At 35.8% G+C, this 27,441-nt stretch overlaps 1 protein-coding gene across 6 annotated transcripts in view; it reads right to left on the bottom strand.

Annotated features, from left to right (window-relative positions):
• Positions 1-1,139: 1,139 nt before the first annotated feature.
• LOC108978883 (four and a half LIM domains protein 2) overlaps positions 1,140-27,441 on the bottom strand; it is a 212,841-nt gene continuing 186,539 nt past the window's right edge. For 5 of the 6 annotated variants that reach the window (XM_018949421.1, XM_018949416.1, XM_018949410.1 and 2 more), the window contains 3 exons: positions 3,691-3,860; positions 1,773-1,959; positions 1,140-1,693 (listed from right to left, as the gene is read on the bottom strand). In XM_018949421.1, coding sequence (XP_018804966.1) covers positions 1,536-1,693; positions 1,773-1,959; positions 3,691-3,860 — 515 coding nt within the window. In that variant the 3' untranslated portion in view covers positions 1,140-1,535. Of the gene's footprint in view, positions 1,694-1,772; positions 1,960-3,690; positions 3,861-8,426; positions 8,768-24,433; positions 24,494-27,441 lie in introns of those variants that run through there. The other variant, XM_018949443.1, reaches the window with a different exon arrangement.

Here is a 27,441-nt window from a genome sequence, read left to right as displayed (position 1 = left end):
AGTTTCTTGTAAACTGGAAGTTTTTATGTGTGCAGGGTATTTTATCGAAATTAAATTTTTTCTTGTTTTTAAGCGCAGATAAAGAGTTCTGATTTCGCCTCCATGTTGTGTAAAGCGGAAATACTAAATTGCGCCATTCAATACAATAATACAAGAACAACAAAGAATCGCAATAAGAGTCTTAACAACACATTAACTTTAATTGTTTATTTATTTCCTTTTTATTTGTTTAATATTACATCAATATGGATTCCGCAGTATTTTTGTTTTCAGCTTTTGTAAACAATAATGATTTTTGTGTCAACACATACATATGCCCCTGTTCACATGGTGCTTATACTTCGTAAGCACTTTATTGTAAATACATATGTAAGTACATTCCAACGAATGACAAAATTCAAAATTTAAGTCATAATATATATGTATTATAGATATATATAGGTATATAAGCACTTCTAAGTTAAATTAGTTAGCATTATAAAAAAAAAACGTTGAAGAAATAAAATAAATAGAAATAATCGATTTTCCTTCTTCATAAATTAAGTTTTTAAACAATATTAAATTATTATGTATTAGTGTAATAAATTATTTGCGGTTTTAGGCATATATAAATTAGAAATTATTAAACTTTTATATAGAAATTAAGCTGTATAACACAAAAAAAAACGTGTTTAATAAATATACACACACATGCATGCATATGCTTTTATTGAATTTAATTCCGCAGCAACCAAAGAAGTAAATAAGTTTTTAAGGCCTTTGACAAATTTTAATAATTTGTAAATTATTACCATTAAATATACACACATACATATGTACATACCTATACAGTGATAATAACAAAACAAAATGGCTTAGCTCTGCTGCTCTTCGGCTGTGACAATATGCGATTTTCTACATAGTACATGAATAACGGTGCCTTCAATTGCTTGTCGTTTATTTTTGTTTTGTGAAAATTTTACAGTGATCAACGGCAACTAACTTCGATTCTACAGCTGCACACATACATATGATGACTACGCTTTTCTCAATATATTTTTAAATGCCTATTTTCAAATACGATTGCTCATCACACCAACAAATTTTTCCATACATACATATGTAAATTCCTTAAAGCCGAATGTGTTTTTTTTTTCAGATTTTTAGAAAAGTGTATATTTCAGCTTTCTTTTTTATAACTAGGAAGTGTAACAATTATAATTTCATGTTAATCGAGGTAAACTAACAGCTAATAATTTATAAGATTGATTTTTACATATTTTTTTATATTATTTTTTTTCTTTTTGCTCTAGGTAATTGAATTGCTCAAAAGAAGTTCCATACTTTTCGCTTCGAGGCTGTTGTATTGGTTTTTGTATTTGTAATGCTTTAGGTTTTTAAAGTACATCTACTTTTCAGCAAGTTTTTGTTTTCTATTTTCATATTTTTATATTTTTACTCTTTTTGTGTTTAATAAGTTTCACGATCTTCTTATTTGCAATAGGAGCATGCCACGCCCATTACATTGCCATTGCATAGACGAGACGTGTGCGGGCTTACATGAGTCTCTGCTTGGCGCATTCGGGGCAAATGATGTCGGGGCCGTCGGTGATGAAGCCACGTCCGACTAGACTGGTTTTGCAGCTGGCACACACGAAGCAGTCGTGATGCCAGTGACGATCCTCGAAGGAGATGAAGCGTGTACCGCCAATACCTGTGTTATGAGAAGAGAGTAAAATATTTTATTGCATTTTTATTTGCTTAAAATATACATGTAAAATGATTATGCTTACCGGTAATAGGCTTCTCGCAAGCTGTGCAGCGTTTGGCGAATAATTCACCGAAGCATTCGGCACAGTAGGGCTTCTCATCTCTACTGGTGAAGCGCTGACCGGCCAAAGTAATGTTGCAGTGAGTGCAGGTGAAGCATTCGCGATGCCATGGTTCATTCTTGTAGGTTACACCACCCGAAGTGATGACCTGGAATATATAATTTATGAAAATCCAAAGTTCTTATATAAGTTATTGTAATGTATCAAAATTATATTTATAATAATAGCCTTTGAAGATGACTGTAGCTGTATTAGCGAGGGACAAATTCATAGACACAATTAGTAGCGTGAAATGCCAGTAAGACGGATATGGTACTACTTACAAGATCACGGCATGGACACTCCTGCGGCTTAACAGATTAGAGTTAACTATTAGGGTTTATACTAAGTCCTTGTGGGTAATTTTGGACTGCAAACTAATGTGAAAACTCATTTGAAAGAAATAGTGAAAAGGACAGTGATACTCTCTACGCATGTAGGGTGATTGGATTACTTTACGGTGCTTTGCTGCAGTGAACTGTTGCCAGCAAAACCGCATACAGGAGATCGTTGGAGTGAATACAGTGGCTTGCTAGTTTCTGCATAAAAGGAGTACTAAAATCACTTCAATGACTGCACCTGCCACCAACTAGCATTGCAATGGAAAGCTCGGCAGGGAGATCAGCTGCAAGGTCGGCTGATTTACGATTTTTCACAAGAAAATTGGGACTCGATAGTCAAGGGGTAGGTGTATAAAATAGACCACACGCCCTCACGCCTTATCTATCTGGTAATGAAGATGTCAAGTTAAAATTCGCTGTTAAACTTCGAATTTTTGTTTAGTGGAAGGCGTTGGGAAAGTCTACACTCGCGAAAAATGATTTACAGAGTAGTCACTAGCAACTTGTTAGCCTTGAGTTCACTTACTTTGCACTCAAGTCTTGTCCAAGGATGTCTGGACTCCTTATCTCTGTCATTTAGTTATTTTATGATTAAACTGGTTTGGTTGCAAGGACCACTGCGGTATTGCAAGAGACTACAAGGCTGATTAGCGTGCTAGGACCGGTAGTTCAGTCTCCATAACTGCGGAATGGGAACGGTTAGGAGTTCCGTTGGTTTCTTGTGGTTCCCTACTGGACTGTTTGACCTTTGATCTGTTCTGAAAGCGTTAATTTGTCCCTACCACATCTTCCGCTATACAGCTTCTGCAAATGGCGTCTGGTAGGATTCCCAGGGGGCAATGTCCTGTTAAAAGCCCCACAAATAGGGAGAGGCTAGCTGCGCATATACCTAGTGCTGGCTCGGCTTCGGCGAAGCCCATCTATCTAGTAGTAGAACACAAGAAGATACAGGAGCACCAGCCGTTCTCATTTTACCGATAGGGGTTCTGGCGTGCCTTTTCTTGCTAGCTCATCAGCTTTACAGTTTCTTACGATTTCGCTGTGGCCATACTAGATGCTATTGTTGGCGAGTTTAAGGACTATTTGGTCAGCGCAGAACGCACTGTTAAAGAGGCTAATATCGCCGCTCTGCTATGGGTGTCACTTCTCTGTAAGAGGCTGAAATTCGAGGCAGTAAATTTACGGCTCTTTATTGGTTACAACATCGGCCAGGATGCCGCTGCAACAGGCAGGAAGTCTAAAGCTGGAGTTTATAGGAAGCTACTGAAAGTAAACTCCTCCACCAACCTTCCCCCCAAGCTTTGACCCATCCGTAAAGAAGCTCACTGCCTCTATCCTTCAACCACTCTTTTCCACCCACAAATCCCTGGTCGGTATATGGGTAGAGAGGGAGTTACCAGAGTTCGATTTGGCGACTTCATATTTCAAGTGATCAACTTATTTTAAAGTTTGGACTCACGCTGAACTTTTATATGAGTTGGGCTCTTTAAATAACTCACCTTGTTGCATTTGATACATCTGGTAGCGAACTTCTCCTCATAGCAGCCAGCGCAATAGATCTCCTGCTCTCTGGGGATGAACGACTTAGTGCCGATGGCCGTTTTGCATACACAACAACAGAAGCAATTCTCATGCCACTGGCGTGTCTTGTATTCCATTTTCTTCGTGCCTAAAAGTAAATAAAAGACAAATTTATCGAATCAATTGATTGTTTTTTGTTTTGACACAAGTGCATTGGAAAAGTGGCAAATTTTCGTTATAATTTTAGTTAAATTGTTGCAACGCCTTGCAACAAATTATGCTGCATACTCTTCAATGACGCCTTGTCGTACGCCTCGTACCACTCACCCACTAACCGGTGGCATAACGATAGCCTTTGAAGGTCATCATTTTCGTGCTTGTGTTGTTTTCTTTTTTTTTTTTTTTTCTTTTTTTTTTTTTGTTTTTTTGCCACTAGAAAGCAAATAGCACATGTATTTGTTTTAGACGATTTGGGTTCATTAAATTCATTTTCGCTAAATTTACTTGAGGTGAACTTGTACCTCTCCACAGCTGTTGTCTAGCTGACGGCAGTCATGCAAGCATGGAAACAATCTGCGATACCTTTATTCCATTGAGTACCTTTATTCTATTGTTACTATAATAATAATAATTGTAATTTGGATTTGACATGCAAATTCAAAAAATTCACCTTAACTTGTCAGCATGTTTTTCCGTACAGCTTGGAAGCTCTTTTGTATTTGCATACATCTCCGAAGTGCTTGCCAGTGTGACAATGCACTAGTGACACAAATTCGCAATAACCAAGAGCAATCAGAAATTCTAGAACCCAGCCACAAAAAACTGATATACTTAATACTTATATCTGAAGAAGTAAAGTCCTCTCTCCACGAACAAATACCAAATTCTACAAGCAGAGGAAGACAAAAACCTCAACTCCGTTGAAGAAACAGCGAAAAGGAAGAACGACTGGCGCGCTATTTTAAATGCTGCTATAACCTATAACTATTTATTTCCTTAAAGTCTCCAATATTAACTTTCCAACATCACTTTTGTTTTAAATAAATTCGAACCAGAAATATTAACTATTTTTATTTAATGGATGAGTTCAGCACTCATAGGCATACAAACTCGGTTGCTTTCGTGTTAATACAAAACTAGTTTGGTTTGAATGTTTGGCTGACTTGCTGCTAATGCATGCAAAACATATTTTATGGCAACACGCCATTACTTTTTATTCGCCATAAAAATGTCAACAAATTTGCCAAAGCATTTTTGCAAAGGTGGCGAATGTGCGCGCTTTATCGAGAAGTTCACCGAATTCTGAAGTCCGGTTAATGCAAATAATCGTGTTGCTTATGAATAAGCTGCAATGAAGGATTCGTAATTTATTTAAGAATGTTATTAAGTAAGCTTGCGACTGCAACAAAATGTGTCGAAGTATGAGGCATGTAAGTGCAACTTGTTGAAGTAGCAGACTTGTACTTCCATACATACATGCATATATGCTGTATATGTTGGAAGAGAAATATAGCTCTTCCGGTTTGAGCTTGTTGGTTTGCCGACTTCATTAATCAAACGGAGCAAAAAACGAAAGCAAAATTAATAAAACAAATCTTTGAATTGGATTTAGTTTAATAATGAAGTCTCGTATTATTTTGGGATATTTAGCAACGACAAGCTTTTATCGTAACTGAGCTTGAATTCAAATCGTATATTGACCCACAGTAGTGATATGTTTCAATACTTATTTTTTGACAGATCAGACGTGAGTCATGTCAAGCAGTCATGTTATTCTTGTTGAGTATTCTTTGACATTTCTTCATGGAAAAACGTACCCCTGAACAACGTTCAACTTTATTATGGAAATTCAAGGTTTGTAAAGAACGCGCTTCACTCAACTTTTGGTCAACATAATCGGCCTACTAAGAATATTCTTCGCAACAAAGTCACCCTTCTTGAGACCAAGCATTTACTATTGAAAATATCGGTTAGACATTCTCGAGCGATGAGGCCTATAGCCTGCTGCTCCACTCCGTTGGAAAGAACAGGTAGAGGACCTGTCTTCGCTTAGAGTCTCCAAATGGTGCTGTTAACTCGGCTATAATCGCTTAAGCGGTGTCTACGTCAGTAAAGAGGAAGATGAAATTGACGCATTTAGAACGAAGAGCAATCTGAAAAATTTTAAGAACTGGTTTTTCATCCAGAAAAAACAACGGTTTGGTATAGTTTGTGGATCGGTGGAATCACCAGTCCATATTTCTTCAAAAATGATACCTGTGACAATGTAACCGTCAATGGCGACCATTATCGCGCCATGATAACCGGCCATTTAATGTCTAAGATGGCGGCACTTCCCACAAATCGCATCAATCAATGGATTTATTAGGCGAACACTGAAGTGAGCAGATAATTTCACGTTTTGGGTCGGTCGATTGGAAACCAAGATCGTTTGATATCACACCGTTAGATTTTTTCCTGTGGGAATATGTTGAGCTTAAAGTCTATGCGAACAATCTCGCTTCGATTAAGATCTTGGAGCAAAGCATCACGCATGCCGTTTGCCAGTTACCAGTCGAAGTGCTCGAACGAGTCATCGAAAATTGTACTCAACGGATGGACCATCTGGGGCATAGCCGCGGACAACATTTGAAAAAGATAATATTCAAAAAATAAATGCCGCATACTGTTCTTTCGAATGATAATAAACATTCCCCAATAAATATGGAGTTCCTGTACCTTTCTCGAAATGGATCATCTTTTATATACTTATTTTAATATATGGGATCAAGCGGCGTGCCCTGCGCCTTTTACCGATTCTATGTCATTGTTTGAAAGATTTTTAATAGTACTTCACGAACAAGTTTTTTTCTTCTAGGTAAGGTTAGGTGAATATGGGGATGTTTCGTAAGGTTACGAATAATCTCATTTGCGCAGCTGGAGAAGCCTGTCCGTTGAGATGCTCAGAACTCCTAGGTATGAATCAAAAAGACCGTCACATATCGGCTAAGCGCTAGAGTCATTACTAATTAAATCCAGTTCGCCAAGTTCGTACTAATGATATACTTTAGAATTAGTCTGGCGAAAGCAGGACGGTGTGGGAAAAAGTGTCTAAGTATTTTCTCATTATCCTCATTGCGATTTTTATTTTGTGACTTCCAAAATCGTTAGTCTCACCGCGTGAGTCCAGTGAGACAATGTCCAATTAGGACTCTTAGACACCTTCTTTTCCTTAGTCAATGGCACATCCAACGATATTGCAAAGCCTATCTTCTAAGTCACATGGGCTACTGAATCTGGACTGGAGTGCGAGCATATTAAGCGGTCTTTATGATAGCCTACCATTATTAGAATTACTAGCATTAAAATATTTCTGCCAAAGAAGTTGGTGATATTTGGAACAGATATCTTAGCTAGAAGGTTGTATAAATAATTTCATGAATTTCCGCAATAACAATGGTTTAACAAATGTGACAATTATTCGAGACGCTTTCATGCAAAAATTGTACTAACTGCCAGTCTATACTATGTATACCTACATATAGTATCCTCATATTCAAAATTGCGTAAATAAATCATAGCAAAATGCTGTTCATTAACCTCCTTACTTATTATTTTTTTAACCTCCTTACACCCCAAAGAAAAATCTCGTGCGCTGTTAATCACAAAAGCTATACATTTTAAAAATATAGTGTATTCACATACATATGTACATATGTACACTTTGTATATTTTACTATTGTTGTATAAAGATTTTGAAGTGATCTCATCTAAGGTTTTTTTAAAAGATACATTTGGCAAAAAGTCTGCGAGTATAGGCACTTGCTGAGCAAGAAAGTGTTAGTCAGCGTTTTTAGCTACTTTCGGTATCTATTTTCAACGTAGGCGGACTTATTTCGGTATAGTAGTTGTCCAAATTAATTTGGTATTTTCTGACGTTTGTTGCTTTCATGACAAGTGTTTGAATATAACACGTATGCAGTTAAGTTTTAAATATTATATATGACGCGTAAAGAATGTGACTGACACATCACCGGTATATAACTTATACTACGTATCTAAACTACAAATTACAACTCAACTTATTTAAATTGAAATTCATACAACTGAACTTATATATTTTACGTCATATTCGAGATATTGGGACTTAATTTAAATGAGATCTGTATATGTCATATGAACTCAACCAAAGAGGCTATATTCAATATGTATATTGGGTATATGGGCCCTAAATCGCCCCGAGAACCGGACCATAAATCGCCCCCGAGAACCGGACATCTTTCAATTTAGCTCATACTCAGCAGTAAATCACATTATGTTTGTATTATCACATATATTGTACAAAATAAACGGTATATTTGGGTTAGCGAAAGTATTTTCCCGATTGCACCCTTTTTTGGAATTACGTCGTACGATTACTAGAAAAAGTTGCCCTGTCAGTTTCACTAAGATAGTTCAAATATTGACCTATATAATATATAAATTATAATGGGAATCTTTGAAAATCGTTATATTAGGCGAGCTGGGCTAGGGGAAGTATGGAAACGATTTTTCCATGGCATTATTTCCTCACAAATTGATAGATATTTTCGGTAAAAAGTTAACTGTAGACACTGAGGCTTAATTCGATACCTGGGTACTTGAAAAAATGTGATCCGATTTCGACTATATTTAGACGGTAGATCATATAAATATATAGTTATTTCTCAATTATAACAAAAATTACTTGATTTACCTGCTTTTGTGGCGCGCGGATCTCCGAGGCGGCAGAAATCGCCCAGAGTACAATAGAATTTGCGATTCTCCTCCTGCGCCGACGCATTCGGCAGGAACATACTCAACACCGCAATATCCTCATTATTATCTTTGGCTTTACGTATACGATCGGCGCCGATTGTTTTCGTTTGTAAATGCAGACGAGATTTCATTCGCGAGGATAACTTATCGACGTCGGCCATTGTGCGCGTTCAGTTTTCGTTATTTTACGCGCTTGTCGGGTAAATAATATGAACCGTCAAGTAATGAAACACTTTTGTATATGTAGGCTACACTGACGCAATTTTTTTTTTTTGCTAACTTCAAAATAAATATAAAAAAATAATAAAATATTATATAAAATTTTCGACTACGATTCGTTTTTCGGAGTCGAAAAATATTTGCGTGTCAACTTTGTTAGGCAAAAACTGCACGCACATTCGTTTTGCAGTGAAAACAGCGAGGCGGAAAAAGTTTTCTTGATCGAAAATATATTTCATGCCACATAAGCAGTTTGTAAGTAACTTTAGAAAAGGCTAAAGACTCATTTGGCGCAGCGGCATGAATGTCAAGCTAGTCAAACAACTTCGACCTTTTTGGAACTCGCTTTTTGCCGCGCTCATAGGTAACATGTACGAGAATAAGCGCGACGGTGACATTCAGTAAGTCGGCGAAATTTTTCCATATAATTCGAAATTCTTTTTTTTTTTTCATTTCATTTCTTTTTGCTTTATTACTCCCAATAGCCAATTAAATTGCTCAATCGTTGCCTTGAGTGGAAGGTGCACTGCTGCAAATATGTTTTTAATTTTTAGGTAAAATTTTCTCGTTAACCTTTAGTTAGCAGTTACCAACAATAAGTCACGATTTTATTCGTTTTTCATTTCAGTCAAAGTGCGACAAACGACGAGTTGTGGATGTGTCTTTGGTTTGCTACTTTTTGCTTGCAACGTGTTACCAGCAGCGAGTAGCAAAAGAGTAAGTAGTCTAATATGAAGGTCAGAGGCTCGAAAGGAGTCTGCCTAACTGCTTAGCACACGAAGAGAAAGTGAAAACGAAGCATTGAAATCAGGGTGAACAAACTTCTTCATCATTATTATTATATAGTGGGAATATTATTATATGCTCTATGATGAAATCGGAGAAGTTTTCGTTAAACTTTTTATTCAAAAGCACTAGAATGTGACCATTTACAAGGTGCGTTCCAAAGTAAACTTTGGACTTTTTAAATCTAGCGCCCTCTGGTGACGCCATCTATATGTCCATCGAAACTATGCGTGAATTCATCAAAAAGCAGCCGAAATCATCATTGAAATTCAAGGAAATGGAATTGAAAATCTGCAAAACATCGATTTATCGCATTTTGATCGAACATTTGGGCTTACGAAAGGTGTGTGCACGGTTTATTCTGCACAAATTGACTGACGACCAAAAATTTCTCAGAATCCAACATTCAATCGACGCTTGTGACCGATTATTTGCTCAAAAATCACATTTTAACCTTTAACCACTGCCCGTATTCACCTGATGTGGCACTGTGCGACTTCTTCCTTTTCGGAAAAATGCATTTGCGCATGAAAGGAAAGCGTTATGCAGACGTAAAGGCTATTCAAAAGGCTTGCACCGGCATACTGGCGGCCATACAAAAAGTATAAGGACTTTGAATAAAATAAATTGATTTTGTCGAAAGAACCATTTGCTCTCCTGTCCTGTTTCCTTTGGATCGCACCTTTTATGTACCGATGACGTGCTAGCTCCACTGTAATTATAGATATGTATGTACATAGTTACATAAAAAAATATGAATGTTCTAGTACAATCCTAGAGGAAGACACAACACTGACTCTTCTACCAAGGGACTGCATTACGAAGAGGGTTAACCTTACAAAGAAGTTATGAGTTACTCTCGGCGGTAAGGTGGAGTAGAACGATTCCACGCTCGACCTATTACTGAGGGGCAGCACCATCCAGTGGTATACCGAGTGTTCAAAAACACCGGAAGGCATTAGAGTAGGCAATGCGGAACCGCATACCGAACTAATCATACCAAAGGCGATCTCAGTGAATGAGATTAAATCGCTTTTAGTGGAGGAATGTATAGGAAAGCTGAACCGTCTATCACTGTGCAATCGGGTACATCTATTCTAGATGTTGGGGCAGCCGGCAATGAGTTAGCCAGCGAGCTAGCTCACTCTGCTGCTGCGTTCAGGATGATGCTGCGCCATGCCAAGCTACTGCTGCGGTGGTACAACCTTGCAAGGTTTAAGGATATGGTCAACCTCCTTTGCAAGCGGTTCTGCGACATGGAACAGGAAACCCAGAGCACTTGATTCTGTATGGACCAGCAATTTGCAAAAGTATGCTCAAAGCAATAAGTTCCATCTACGTGGACAGGGAGCAGAATGTTGGACTTTTGCGTCCATATGTGATACAAGAATCAATTTTCCAATCTATCTACTATACATATGTCAACTTGACGAACTGAGTCGAAATAGCCATGCCCGTCCATTTATCTGTAGATACTCGAATAGTGCCTTAGTTTTTGAGATATTGTTCTGAAATTTTGCGCACATTCTTTACTCCCCAAGAAACTACTACATATTTTATCTGAACCGCTGATAAGGGACAAATATAGCTCATAGCTATCCAACAAACTGAACGATCGATATCAAATGCTTGTATGGAAAACTTTTCCATTTAACGAGATAACTTCATGAAATTTGACATGAACTATTGTAAAAGTCGATCTCCGAAGAAATTACGCTGAACGACTCACTATAGCATTTAGCTGTCATATAAACTGAGCGAATAAAATTTTCAGCTTCTGCTGCAAGATATAACCAATATGTATGGTTTCTATTATATTTTGTTTTTCCTTCGCCTTGCAACTTAGGTGTATGTATGTATGTAGGTATGATGTAAATGCTATGAAATATGAGTACTTATGTGAAAGAAGTAAAGCAGCATTTGTTTGAAATACCTGTGTTTGGAATTGTTGTTGTAACCATATTATAACGGTAAACACTAGGAAAAAGAGCGCTTGTGCTTGCTACGATTGAATTGTTGTATTGATTTCAACGATCCGTGGTTGATCTACAAACCATAATTAAATGAAATGCAGAGAAAATTGTGGGAGTAGATATTAGACATACATACATTATTAAATGACATTTTAATATTATATTAAAGTAGAACGATTGACAAGTTGACTGACTTTAATAAAATAAATTTTATATACATCGAAGATTTCTCCAATATTTATACCCTATGATTAGAGAATTTCTGACGGCTATAACCGCATAAGCGGTGTCTACGAACATAGAGAAGAAGCGCTTACATTTTATTTAAAATTTCTACTTATGTGAACGAAGACATATTCCTATTTGATTTTACTTTTCTGAGTTCAAAATAGAACGTTTCTCAAAAGCAAAAAATAAGATCTGAACGTGTCACCAAAACCAAAATTGTATCCAATATACATAAGTATATATGCATGTATTAGAACGGGTTGATTTTTTTTTTTTTCTATAAAGTTGCATATGCGAGAAATGTTCTACAGATCATATTGAATAACTTTACCTAAGAAATAAAACCAAAGGAACTAAAATCTGAAATTGGTTTCGAATCAGCGATTTTTAAGCCGAAGTTTAGAAAGTGTGAACAATCAGTAGTATGGGAGATATTTGATATAGTTCTGCTCCGCCCTGCCGAACCCGACGAATGATCATTAGAATATCAAAATGCGCCAACATATTAAATGTCATTTGTTTCTCACAAAAACTGACGAACAATTTTTTATGATTCCCATGAAGTTTCACCTTAAAAATCGCTGGCTCGAAGTCGGTCTCTAAGACAAAGTTGTACAGAATGATCTGTGGAACGTGTTCCGCACACGATATTTTTTTTGATGGCTCCCTCTAAATCAACCCGTTCTAATATGTACATACATATGTACTACAAAGCTTTGATTATCTGATGTTAAGCCAACAGACACAAAAAAGAAAAATTCAAATAAATACGTGATGAAACTACAAAAAGCTGAGTTCAAATCTATTGAAGTCGTTGTCGTTGTTGTTGTTGATGATTGAGCATGACTTCAACAATTTCCTTCTTCCTTAAAGTTACTTGACTTTAAATTGCTTATTGGACCATTCTTACAACTCTGTGTTTGCATGTACATATGTTTGAATATACGAAGCAATAGACCTCGTTAGCTTTCGTAAACCCTATAACTTTTGTCATTTATTTTGTGTTTGATTACAATTGTCATTGCTTTAATAATTGTAAAAATTGAATCGCAATTAAATGTGCGATCGTCGTCATCGGTAGACATTTCTAAAACAAATACATATGTGCAAGTATGTGTGCATGTAAAATGTACATAAGTACAATACACATGTAAATTATACTTATGAAAATAGTACTTGTAGTTGAAGTCAATATATTACTGTTAGTGTAAAAATCATATCTTCGGTTTTTGCAAGTGTCACTTAAGATTATACTTAAATATGGTGGCCATTTAATGACTCTTTTTGTTGGTGGCTGATGCTTCTATGAAATTCGAAAGAGATCTTTGGCAGTGGATCTAAATCACGATCAAGATAAAAACTGAAATTGTTGTTGAACTTTAAGGATTAGATCGGCAAGCATATTATTAAAAGTGTGAGGTAAATAGTTTAATGGCGGTCAATATTTAAAAGATCATACAGTTAGACTGCTGTCTGTAGGGTGAAGCCACTTTTAATAAACACCATGCAACTCACAAGGCTGTTGCGTAAGAAAGGTAGGAACGTTTACACGTATCAAGAGTTTTGAGTGATTTAACCGATAAGTGGCACGTATGGATATTTTGGTTGGAATTGTTAGTCGGGCCTAAAGAAACCCATAGAAACTTTAACAGAAATGTCTGTTAGTGCTATTGGATAATTAACCGCTCATTTAACCGATAAATGGCTCACAAAGTGTATTTTCAATTTTGATATTTTTTTTTTTTTAATTATTCGGCAATTTTTATTTACCCTTGTTTGGATATTAAAAATGCATTGTATGGAAAAAGTGATATCAAATAACATCAGTGGCAGATGCATGGGGGACATTTGTTTAATTAATCGGTGATTCGCATGGATATTTCGATTAGAATAGTCAGTCGAGCCTTAAGAAACCAATAGAAACCTTAACAGAAATTAGCAACAGCTACTGGGTAACTAATCGATAATTTAACCAATAGATGGATTATAAAGTGTATTTTCTGAACTTGATATTTTTTGTTAAATTATTCGGGAACGACGATTCAGAAGGTCTCTCAATAAATATGGTCTTGCAGTTTTCTCTGTAATAAAATTTTTATTTACCATTGTTTGAATATCAAAAGAGTATTATTTGAAAAAAGTATAGAAAAAGCGTAATTGTAAAATCAATTAACATCAGTGACAGATGCACTGTGGAAATTTGGTTATGAAATAAGGTTTTATATTTTATCTTAATGTGAACGCTTTCCAAACCAACAAAAGCGGTTAGTTTTTAGATATCGGAATTTCTTAATGAAATTCTTTGCCTTAGACCGAAAGTCCGGGTAAATAATATTTCAATAAAATGTATTTTACTAGGTTAGTGGAACTCTTCCTTAATTACTATGCCAAAAGTGAGCGCGATCTGTCAAACATTTTATTTACAGCAGCTGCTTAAGTCGGTACACCTCAGAGGTGCGTTTCAATTTTTACAATGGATAAAAAATCGAACAATGAATTTGTGTGAAATTTTGTATTTCTGACCAAAATTCGTGTGCGGATCGTTGAAAATATTGGAAAAGGCTTAGGTGATTCAGTTTTATCAAAAACACAAGCCTGCGAGTGATATCTTCAGAGACGGTTGAGACATTCTTGAAGACATACCACGTCCTGCACAACCTTCAACGTCTTCAACTGATGAAAATAATGAAAATGTAAAGAATATGGTTCTTCAAAATCGTCAGGCACATATTAGAGAGATGGCCAAAGGGCGCGACATCCATTCCAAACCGAAAGATTTTGATGGATATTTTGAGTATGAAATGCGTTCATGCTCGACTCGTCCCGATAAAGCTGTTAAATAATACAATTATGACCGAATTTAAAGCCAAAAACGCAATGAATGCCATCGATCAACCATCGTGCTCACCAGATTTGGCTACGTGTGATATTTTCTTGTTCCCGAAACTGAAATAGCCGCTCTGTGGAACCCATTTTCAGTCGATCGAAGAGGTAAAAAAAGAATTCGAAAAGTGTTTTGAGGACTGGAAAAATCATTGAGTATTACATTTGATGGAGATGAAGGGAACAAAATAAATATTGTTGAATAAGTAAATGTTTTGCCTTTTAATTAAAATTTCCGGGTGCTTGGAAAACCTATGCCAAATTAATTAATAATTTGGCGTTTTTCAGACGAAATGCAAAAAAATGTCCTGTCATGTGCTCCTACAATTTCCTTCCATTAATTGCATTTTCAACTTTTTATGCTTCCTGCTTGCTTGTCTACACTTTGCGATTAGTTGTATGCGCTTGATTGTAATAAATTATTATATTTTTTCTAATTGAATAATGCCGATTTCTCGGTTTAGACATTCACAAATGACCAGTACCAATGTTTATACGAAATCATCAAAACAAAAATTACCAGATTACGAATTAGAGTTAGATGTGTGTATGAATTTTGGAGATGGCGGCTGAAACTGGTCGCTGAGTGATGGAAGAAATAACACACACACACACATGCAGCCGATTAACAATTTTGGCCATGATGTCATGTTGGCGTGATACGCAGACACAGGCAGACATTAAGCCGCTGCTGGATGACGGAAAACTTAATTGACATACTTAGGTATGTATGTATGATTCAATTGTATTGCTTTTGTCACCACAAAAAAAAAAAATACTTTGATTTTTTCAACAAAACTATATGTAAAAATCTGGTTTATAGTTTTGACTAATTTCAAATATTGTTCCCTCTGAGATTTCTTTATAAATATAGATATTAAATAATATTTCATTTCTTCAGCAACAGATTTTGTTGACTAGCCACTTGTTTCTTGTGCGTGAAAAGTAGTTAATTATGAGATGAATTCGTTGCGGTGTTAGATATCGTGTTTAACTTGATTCACCGAAATTGTTTGTGTTCTAGCAAATATAAATTTCTCAGCCACAGCAATGACGTAAGATTTTGCCGTTAACTAAGGGTGTGCAAGAAAAAGACACGATCAAAATAGACAGAAGTGGCGAGTTTTGTCTGGAAATGACTTCATTGAACTTGTTTTTTTTCTGAAGTTGCTACGTTGACAAAAACAGTGAAATTCAAAACTACTCAGCGAAATTGTTGTTGTAGTTTTTTTAGACGCAAATGCAGCAGTGCTGCTATGATAGTTTGAATTGTAATGATCTAAAATTATGTAACACAGAGAGTTATGAATCTCACTCATTCTTGAAATGGATATTTTTTTGTCCACCCAGAGGTTACTTGGTCTAAGATCGGAAATCGTAAGCAGCGTGACCCATTTGTAAAAGAATCGTTTGTGGCCACTCCCAAGTGAATGACGCTCAGAGACTTTCCTCACTTGCGTGAACTTCTACACATGGCTCCATCCTTCTATTAAAGTCCTCTCTCGGCGAACATAGACAAAACTTCATAAGTCACACATTATTCCCGTCCTGCTATATGGTGCAGAAGCATGGATCATGACAACATCTGATGAGTCGGCGTTACGAGTTTTCTATTCACATAATTGCGGAACTTTAGCTAAAAGATCTTGGTTTGCAGGCTTACTATTAAATCCAACTCGTTCAACAATTGGAGCAGAACGATCAATAAACGCTTTCCATACTCGGTGAAAGAGTCCAAAATAAAATATTCACAGATCCCGATTTTGACAAGAAAACGAAACCATCAATTTATTGAAGGAAAGATTTGATGAGCGCATAATCCATTGTGTGATTTAATACCGCTAGCTAAACTATTTGTTGAAACGAAGTGTGAAATCGTTTGTCTACGCAGAGAGTCTCTACGGAGACTATTGACGCCTTGGCAGATAATATTGGGCACGTTTCTGCCGACATACGGCGCCAATTGCCGCAAAATCAATCGCAAGTGATCGATGATTGGAACTCTGGTCCTGTGGCTAACCCTTTTTCTTTACAACAAAGCTATTATGTGTTTTATTTCTTCTTCAAAACCACATGTCTAAAATAAACACTCTTTATATTTGAGTTGATTGAGTACAGGTGTCGCACTACAAATTTCACCTTCAAAAAATTTCATGACCACTCTCGATAGTTTGAGTTTTCTCGAGTGCCAACACAGTTCAAGTCCTACAAAATCCAATATACGAGCAATTTAATTAATTTCTGTTCACAATTGTCATAATCAACGTGGGTGGTTGCCGTCTCAAGGTAATTTTACCTCGAATACACACGACACCCAGCCAACGCCGTTTTGAGGTCAATAATGACTTTCAACAAAAATTATGACAAAATAGACAACAATATAAAAGCGGAAACTTTTTTCGCGACTGTTAAGTGGCTTTACTTCTGCCAATTAGCTATGAAGTATTGTACAGCCGCAAGATTGCCAATTGATTGGCTAATAAATGGGTAATTAGTGGCGCAGAAGCTGGACGAAGATGAGCCATTAAGAAAGAAGCGAAAGATCGATGAAAGAAGAGAAAGATTGATGAAAGAAGCGACATATTAATGAGAGAAGACAAGGAAAGGGTGTGCAGCGAAAACCTTTTTTTTTTTTTTTTTTTTTTTTTTTTTTTTTAGAGAAAATTTTTTTTTTTTTTTTTTTTTTTTTTTTGAAAAGTTTGGAATGACTGATTGAACTGGTAAGAAAGATCAATGATGAGACTTCAGAAGGTGATAGAAATATCGAATTAATTATTATATTTGCATATTCATAAAAATATGTATCTCAAACAAACTCCAAATAAATTCCACTTGTATACTACATTGGAATGTATAAATAGTTGCCTGGCTCACTCGTGCTGTAAGAAGGGAGTGGCGGTAGGTCGACGCCCACGAAATGAAAGTGCAAGTGTGACGTGACCACGAACCGACTAAAAGTGATTCCAGCACTTGACGTGCGCTCTGGCATACTGAATGAGTGCGAGCACGCAGCGCTGAATATTAAGACGAAACTAAATGCTTCGGCACTCTAAGCAAATGGCAACACTTGTGCATAAGTGTACAACAAGAAGTTGTTGATGGGGCAAAATATGCCTTTCAAATTGGTTCAAAAGCTAAAAGTTAGGCAGCTTTTGAATATAATTGTCTCTTTCAAGTGGTTAAAGAAAGAACTTACTCAACCTTTCTAATAAAATTACATTTTTTTTTTTAAGTTCTTTTAGTATGTATGTATTGACTTCAGAACTACGAGCAACCAAAATTAAGCAACCAAGATAATTTTTCAAATAGGATCTGTATAAGATATATGTAGCTGTCATACACACTGATCGTTCAAAATCACGTTCTTGTATGTAAAACTTTTGAATTTGACGAGATATCTTCACGAAACTTGGCATGGATTATTTTACAAAGAAACATTAGAATATTCGAAAAACTTATTCTGATCGGACCACTATAGCATATAGCTCCCATACAAACTGAACGATCAAAATCAAGTTCTTGTATGAAAAATGTTTTTATTTGACGAGATATCATTACGAAATTTAGCATGGGTTATTATCAAAATCAACGCTATTACATCTAAAGAAATTATACAGATCGGCCCGATATAGCACATAGCTATCATACAAACTGAACCATCAAAATCAAGTTCTTATATGGAAAACTTTTTAATCTACACGAAATTCGGCAAGATCTATTTTCCAAAGCAAAGCTATATTATAAGAAGAAATTATTTAGATCGGACCGCTATAGCATATAGCTCCCATACGAATTGACCGTTCAAAATGAAGTGCTTGCAACCGCAGTTGACTTTTTTTTTTTCTTGTATTGCCTGTATAGGGAGTTCATAAATTAGAAAGTTCATTGAGGCGACCAAAAAAAATAACTGAAATTTTTTAATTAATTTAATCGCATATTAAATGTCATAAATTACCTGAATGCCCATAAAAGTCATTTGAATGTTGAAATTTGCATATCTACAATCTGTAGAGCAATAATTATTTGTTATTGTTGTTGATTTACAATTTAATATCACAATTCATTCATAAAAACGCTGCAGTTTTTTCGCCAACACTGTGAAACGCAGAAAGAACGAGTTGCAAACAATTTCGAACACTTCAACACAAATACAAATATACATACATATGCGTATATGTATACACCTGAATGGCCAGATTGCAGTCGTGCAGCCGCCCACAAATTATCGCAGCTTTGTATGCAACACGCTTCCTACTAAAGCGAGCCATAAGCTTAATTGGCGAGTAGGCGCAAGCAAACACACTCTTACTTATACCATATACATATGTATACACAGTACTCACATATGTACATATATACTTAAGATAATAAGTGCAGAATATGACATTGAAAGAAAGAGGCAACAATACATGGCAAGTTGAAAAACACTCGCTAATAAATTATAAATATTTTAGCACGCGCATTTGTGTCAGAAGAAAATTTGTTGTTGTTATTAGTTTCGTATTATCAACATTTAAAGGGCTTCACTGCCACTACCAACCATTTCGGTAGTTGGAGAAATCAAAAAGAAATTATGGCAACACATTCAGTTGGGTACAACATATGATATGGCAACCGCGACTACACACACACACACCAAAGTATTCAAAAGAACCATTTAGTTTCACTTTTAAATACAACAATATAATAAAGTAATAGTAAAGTAAGCATTTGTAGTTGATATGTAATTGAATATTGCGGTTTATGTATATTGGACACCAATCAACATTTGGCTGATATGTTTACATGCCAGCGGATGTTAGCGGTTGTTTAGGTTGACATGCGGGCGTCACGAAACCATTTACGTGTGTAATGAGTACCAGCACCAGTATGCGCACGTATGGCTTGTACATATAATAGTTTGTCAAAAAAGTCTTGCGGTATTTTTTATTGAATTTATTATTTTTATTTAATTATTTTTTGATGACTCATGCCCAGCTTTTGACCGATGCTACAGCTGCTACTATGCCGGCCTCTTTCGACCAATTCAGCGATTTTATCGCAATTTTCGACGACAGGCCTTCCGGCGCTTGGCGCATCTTCAACCACCTGTACACCAGAACGAAAACGTTGAAACCATCGTTGTGCGGCGGAAATGGAAACTGTATTGGGTCCATAAACTGCACAAATTTTATTGGCGGCTTGAGATGCATTTTTGCCTTTAACGTAGTAGTACTACGAATGAAATATGAAAATATGCCGCATTTTCTCTATATTTTGCTCCATGTTTGCGACGCTATAACTCACGAACGACTTAAAAGAAACGACAATCAAACAAAGACGTGTTAGCGCGTGAAATGAGATTTCCAAAAAGGTATAGCATGACCCGATGCGACGAATAAAGCTAGAACTACGCGCTCTCAGCGCCAATTAGCGAAAATACCGCAAGACTTTTTTGACAACCTAATATGTACCGAGGTATGAACTCAAAGGGGTAATACCAATGGTTGTTTCTTTTTCATTTGCAAATAGTTAAGTTATAGAGCACATGATCACTATAATTTTCTCAGTTTGAAATCAATGAGTACTTGTGTTATGTGGCATTTTGAAGGTTAAATACACATTTGATAGGCGGAGTTATATGATTTTGATCAACTTTTCATTGTAAAAATATACTACATGTTTTTCATCTTCGAGTTCTTCAGAATAGTTTTTGAGACTGTCTCTGTATACATATATACGAGGTAGTGCTTGAATTTTTGAGATATCGATCTGAAATGTTGTATACTCCCCAAGAAGTTGCTTATTTGTAGGAAGCGCTGATCTAGGACCTCTATAACATATAGCTGCCATACAAACTGACCGATGAGAATCAAGTGTTTGTAGAGAAAACTTTTGATTTAATGAGATATCTTCACAAAATTCGGCATAGATTATTTTCTAAGATAACAATACAATCTTCGAAGAAATTGTTCAGATCGAATCACTATAACATATAGTTGCCGTACAAACTGAGCAATCAAAATCAAGTTCTTATATGGAAAACAGACTTTTGTCACCGAAAATTGAATCCATAAGTTTAGCATTGCACATGTAAAATATGCTGTAATTACAAAAAAAAAACCACACAGATTCTTTATACATTGCTAAAAGCTAGACTTGACTTAATGGCATTGAATATGAAATACTGCAGTTGAGGAATTTTTTGAAGTGAGAAAATGGTACTTTCGAAGAAATAAATGTGTATATTTCATTTGTTAAGAAAGTGTTTAAGTTAAAATTTAATTAAACTACCATACAAACACGCCCACTTCTTACACGGCCGCACTTATAGCTCTGGATACATTAATTTATGTTGTGCAATTATTTACTCTACACGGCGGCTCGCGGAGTGCATGACGACGGTAAGTGCAGACATTTCCGGTTTACAAGTTGAAATCACTGGTCTCTTGACACACTTGCCACGCACACTTGCATACGCACATATATGCACATAGGCAGTAGAAATTATTTATGGCCATGTGTGTGCGTTTTGTCACTTGCATTTCAGGTTGCCTTTGAAGATATGCACGAATATGTAAATATGTGTTACGAAAGTTTCAATTAATGCATTTAGTTTCGTTTCCAATCTTTTTTAGCCTGTTAAGGTTGATTGGCAGTAGCTTGGCGCCGAGTGCAGAGACGTTTGTGTGGAATGTCTGCGAGCTGCAGGTCGACGCGTTCAAGCAAGCTCACGTCGACTTGTATACTAGATAGGAAATAAAAGCTATATGTCGATGCAAAGAAATTTGTTTTATAGACAATTTTGTCAAATGAAAAATTTTCCATAGGTAGTCTTGAGTTCGATGGACCAGTTTTTATGGCGGTAATATGCTATGGTGATCCGATATTACTACTGATTCCTATGAATGAGCAACTTTTTGAATAGAAAAGTATGTGTGCAAAATTTCAATTCGATGTAAATTAAGGGACTAGTTCGCGTACTCACAGACGGACCCTATATATTTCTTATTTCTAGTTTCAATGTCAATTTTTCTGCCAAATAAAATATATGTTCTAATAAATAAAATAAAATGCTACGTGTTTGTAAAAGAGTTCACTTAGAATACACGCACACGAAACATATTTATGAGTTCACGACAACTTCAACAAAGGAAGAAGCTATTGAAGTACAATTTAATGAATAACTGTTGTTAGAGTGAATCGTTGAGTTGTTGCTATCAAACAATTACGAAGTAAATAAACAAAAAAAAAAAAAGCACTTCAAAGGCTTCCGTTACGCATTCGTACTTTGTCACGCAACATCTTCTCCATACGCTTTTACTGCAAACCGCCGCTTCGGAGGCAATTGTTTAGGGCAATAATTTGCATGCGGCTGCGTGTCGTACTTGAAAGCATGCAGACAGAATTTAGCAAAATACTTGCGAAATTCTGCATAACAAAGAGAGCATTGCCTTATTAATGTGAAAGCAAATGGTACACAGCACTTTGTGTCGAACAGCGCCACAAATTTTGCAGAACTATTGTATGCAGATGATTACTTATACGCACTGGTGGCCAACGAACCGCAAACGCTGATAACCTTATCACTGACGAGCCTCAATAAATTGAGTATCCGTGGGTGCAACAGATAAGGAAACTGCTTTTTTTTTTTTCAAATTACGAAAATACTTTTCCGTCAGGAATACAACAACACTAATGCCGTACATTACAGAGCATCGTCCACCGGCGATTAGAGGCACTTGCACATATACTGGCATGACGCCAGTAAAGATGCCGCTGCAGAGGTGGAAATATTACTGAAAGCATAATACATAGCAACAACAAAAATTTGTAAAGACATCATTGAAACAAAGCAACAAGTTGCGACCAAATGCTGAGTTCAAAAGAAAATGAGACTGAGGAGGTAATGAGAACTCATACGATTATGTATATGTATATGCATGATTCTAAATGAGTATGAATTATGTTGTTTACTTGTAAAGTTGAGCGGTGAGCATATGCATAGATGTACATATCTATAAGTAGAATTTATAAGTGGACATTTTCATACAAGAACTAAATTTTAATTGGTTAGTTTGTATGACAGTTATATGCAGCTTATATGTAGCTCGATCTAGACAATTTCTTCGGATATATAAACATGGCTTAGAACAATCATCCATAAAAAATTGCATGAAGATATTTTGTTAAATAAAAATGTTTTCAATACCAGAACTAAATTTTGATCGATTAGTTTGTATGACTAAAGTGGTCTGATCCAGAAATTTTTTTTCAGATATTGTACCGTTGCCTTGGGCAATAATTTATGGCAAATTTCGCGAAGATATTTTGTCAAATAAAAAAGTTTTTCATACAAAAACTAAATTTTGATCTTTCAGATTGTATGGCAGCTATATGCTATAGTACTTAGATGTAGACAATTTCCTCGAATATTAAAGGGTGGCCTATAATATTAATCCAGAAAAAAATTTTGTGAAGATATTTTGTCAAAAAAAAAAAAAGGATTTTCATAAAAGGACTAAATTTTGATTGTTCAGATTTTATGAAAGCATATGCTCTAGCAGTTCGACATCGGCATTTCCAATATATCATCAGCTCTTTGGAGAAAAAAGATGTGTGCAACGATTTTTATTCATCAGTTGACAATTTTTAGGAGTAATTCTTTATTGTAAAATATGGTAACTATCATACTAATAACTTTAAACATTCAATTATTCGTCTGAATTGTTCAACGTTGCAAGCGTTTGAACTTGCCACACTATTGAAGCTAAATATATTGGCTGAATGGCTTTTTTTTTTTTTTTTGGCAGATCACGCTTTTTTTTTAAATGTTTTCAAAAAGCAGGGAAACTTGAAATGCATCACACTTTATAACTATTTCTTAGTTATAATTTTAACCGAAAGACATACAAACGAAGTATAAAGGTGAAAACAATGCCCTAAATACGCAGTAGAATGTATTATCAAAAATCGAAATAGAGTTTTTTATTGCTTACGATTCACTACACCACATTACATAATATATATGTAGCATAAAATGTTTAGCTTCGGCTGTCAGTTATAACCGATACTTAACCGATATACATATAACCAATACAAAGCCAATATATAACCATTTTATAACCAACACTTAAATCAATCAATTCAATATGAGTATGAATAAGTTTATCGTTTATCGTTTTTACGTCGTTTGCAAAAGTGGTGTTACGTTATTTTGCATTTTGGCTGAATATATATATTTTTCTTAATAATGCGATTAATGTTTTTAAAAAATTGCTTCAAACAATATTCCTAATTTTCGTCGCTAATCACACTTATTTCATACTAAAAATTCGTTTATTACATACTAAATTTTCTGAAAAAACCCCTTAATCTCCACAACACAAATATAAAATAATTGAGAAACAATTTAATTAACCATTAGCATTTAATTAGATAATTTGCCTGACACTGATTGTCATTTCCGAGCAAAAACTGGCCAGCAGCTGAATTTATTGAAATTTATTAATTCCTTTCAAGCTTTTTATTTCCGCTGGCGTTTTCACACTGCACCTTCCGACAGCTAAACCAAAGCTGAACAAACAAAAATACAATTGTTTACGCGTTTGTAAAAAGAAATGTAATTCTTTCAATATTCCGTGGCTGGAATTGCGAACGTTTCAAAAGACTTGAAAGCGCAATACAAGCGATTTTAAAAAGTCTATACGCGCTTTTTATTGTCTATTTATATATACTTGTAAAATCAATTTTTTAATTTCAAATATACATATGTATATACATGTATTTTTTAAACAAACAAAAAAAAAATTCCAATTCTTTAGAAATTTATCACTAGCTCATCTGCTCAAGCACAAGCAAATATTTTTCACCCGACCGAAACTTTCTTCATTCACGAAAAAAGAAAATGTATTTCACAAAAAATACTGTTATTTACTGCCGTAGCATACCAAACACGTTAAGCGTTGTTTTGTTACTGAAGTGAGCTTAAAATGTGCTGTCATGGAACAGCCCGTTCGCTGAAATAGCGCCAAGCGTGGAGCGGAAACGTGGAAAAGGCAGCAAGGTAAACAAATAACAAAATGAGTATTCGAGTTTTTGCAAACCAAGTAGTCAACACATTGCTTGACTGACTCTCTTCGATTACGTCGCGGCAAGTGGAGCTTCTGGTTCTGCCAGTCTCTGTTTACATAGCGTTGCTTATAGCAACTGGCAATAGCTGAGTAGGTGAGGCATTGCTAGGGAGCAGCGCTGCCTCATCAATGGACACAAAAATCGCTCTCGACTTAAAACTTTTCATTTTGCGTTGCTTACGTAGCCAGCGCAATCAGCGATGAGCTTGTGATTTTGAGTCAAACCAGTAGCAGTGCGAACTCGTAGAGCGAATAGTCGTAGCACAAATAGCGCAGTCAAGTCTCTCAGGGAGCTTTATTTTCAAAAATTAATGCTAAGCTGCTCAAAATTAAATAGCTAACTAAAGGGCTAACCGTTCAATTAGCAATAGAAGGTGCAATAGGTTTCTAACTCTAGTTTGAAGGTTTGAAATATGATGAAGTAAATGATTAATACTTTAATTGTAAGGCACGGATGGAAACATTTACTAATTTCTAGTGGGAGATCTCATGATCTTAAAATTACAGTAACAAATTAAAAAAAACCCTTTAGAGATATTTGGTTGGTATCCATTGTACCCAGTGTTGGATGTAATATTTAGGTAAATATAAGCATCGATAGAAGAGACTGCAGGAACATGATCGGAATACTAACTGGTCAACGTCTGGCGTCACACGCCCACAGAATGGGGCTGACAGATCGAGAAGACTGCAGGAAATGTCTAGAGCAAGACACCAGGGAAACAACCAGAGCTTCTTTTATTTACTTGCGCCGCATTGGCTGTAAGCATCTGGGGTCTCCGCGGTATAATACATTGGAAGAGGTATAGATAGTGAGACCACAGAGTCTGTTAAAATTCACGTCAAGCGCAGGCATTCTAAAGTATGACTACTTCTCCAACTGGTATCTCATAGGACTAAAACTGGTCTATGTGTGGCTTATTGGTCTACCAATTTAACCTAACCAAACCTAAATATAAACATATAGTACATGTATGAGTACTTACTAAAAGGCTATACCACTATTTGCATAAATCATTATCATATGTGAAAGATGCCACTGGACATGATCATTGATCAACATTAAATACACACTAACTGTAGCTTACAACACGTGTAGGGCGGAACTTCGAGCTCGTTGCTACAAATACTACACAACAGGGTGGGTTAAGTTTGTTACGAAGTTTGTAACACCCAGAAGGAAACGTCGGACACCCTGTAAAATATATATACATATGTATGATCGGTGTGACGAGCTAAGTCGACTTAGTGAGGTGAGATCCGTCTATCTGTCTGTATATACCCGAAACTATTTAAACTTACTYACTTATATATAACTTTATTTTCTAGCAAGTATTTATTTGTCCAATCCGCCAATATCGGCCCACTATAGCATATAGCTGCCATATAAACTGTTCGATCAAAATCCTGCCCTTGTTTGGAAAAATATTTTTTTTTTGAAGAGATATCTTCACAAAATTTGGGAGGGGTTATTCTCTAAAGGAGTTATGAATTTCCGAAGAAATTTTTCAGATCGTACGACGATAGCATATAACTGTCATACAAACTGAACGATCGAAATCTAGTTTTTTTTTTAAATAATCTTTTATGTTTATGGGGGGTATTATAGCTGCGATGCAACCGAAGTTAACGCTTTTTTGTTTTTGTTGTTACGTCTACATATTGTGGATTCATTGCTATAAATGAAATTATTTATATCTAAGTATATGGTATATATGTATACACAGCTTATCCCCAGAAACTGGCGGGAAAAGCTTCTATTAGCACCAAATGCTTAACAGAGAGTCATTCACACAAACATAAATATGTAAGCAACTTGTGGTATCATTGCTCATATATTTCTATATGCGGAAGAACCTACACAATACTACTCTGGACCACAGTATTCGTTTAAACGCACTAAGAACGCTTTGATGTATGCCAAGTACAAGCTGCTTGGATGTGGGCCGTTCGAAGTGAACTTGAAATTGCAGCACTACGCAGTGTATTTATTGTTGTCATTGTATTTCGTCAATATCAACAACTGCATCTCATAGGCGATAATGAATTTATAACCTTCCAGGCATTTAAGAGGCAACAAGCAACAACACTTTGAGAACGCCCAACACCGAATATTTGTTTACAAGCTGACAAGCGAGTTGAAATGCTGTGTGTGCAAGTGCTCCAACAGTTATATAAACTACTACAAACACACACAGAAATCTAAACACATGCATATCAATGCGTATATATATATATATATGTGTGTGTGTGTGTGTAGCTGCAGGTAAAGGTTGCCTGTACTTTGGCGTTCATTGGCACTGCGTTGGTGTTGTTGACCAGCTACCTTTGTATTCATAATCGTGTATACGTATATAAGTGTGTGTGGGTACATGCAGCTTGAGATTAATAATTTACTGTTGTACCAAAAAGTTTTAACAACAGTTTATTTGATTTATGTGTACAGTTATTGACAAATTCCCAAAACAAATATTGAGCGATATTTTTAATAAGCGTGGGCTTCTTTCAGTTTTTGGAAAGGTTGACTTTTAAATTGACGTAAAAGCGTAAATTAAGCATTCAATAAGGTAAATTATACATGGACTATTGACAATAAAACTATATATTGCAAGCAGATTGACATTTTGTGCTTAATGGATGCGTGATTTGAGGCGAATAACCCAACGCTTGGATGAACCCAAATCGTATTGACTTAAGGTTTGGAGCGACTTTTAGAACAAGGGATAAAACAAAAATTTTGTTTATAAGAAAA

This window comes from Bactrocera latifrons, unplaced genomic scaffold, assembly GCF_001853355.1.
Source record: "Bactrocera latifrons isolate USDA-ARS-PBARC rearing strain unplaced genomic scaffold, ASM185335v1 scaffold_1, whole genome shotgun sequence".
NCBI lineage: Eukaryota > Metazoa > Arthropoda > Insecta > Diptera > Tephritidae > Bactrocera > Bactrocera latifrons.
The sequence above is the reverse complement of the archived record's forward strand: the minus strand, read 5'-3'. Positions and strand labels throughout refer to the sequence as shown.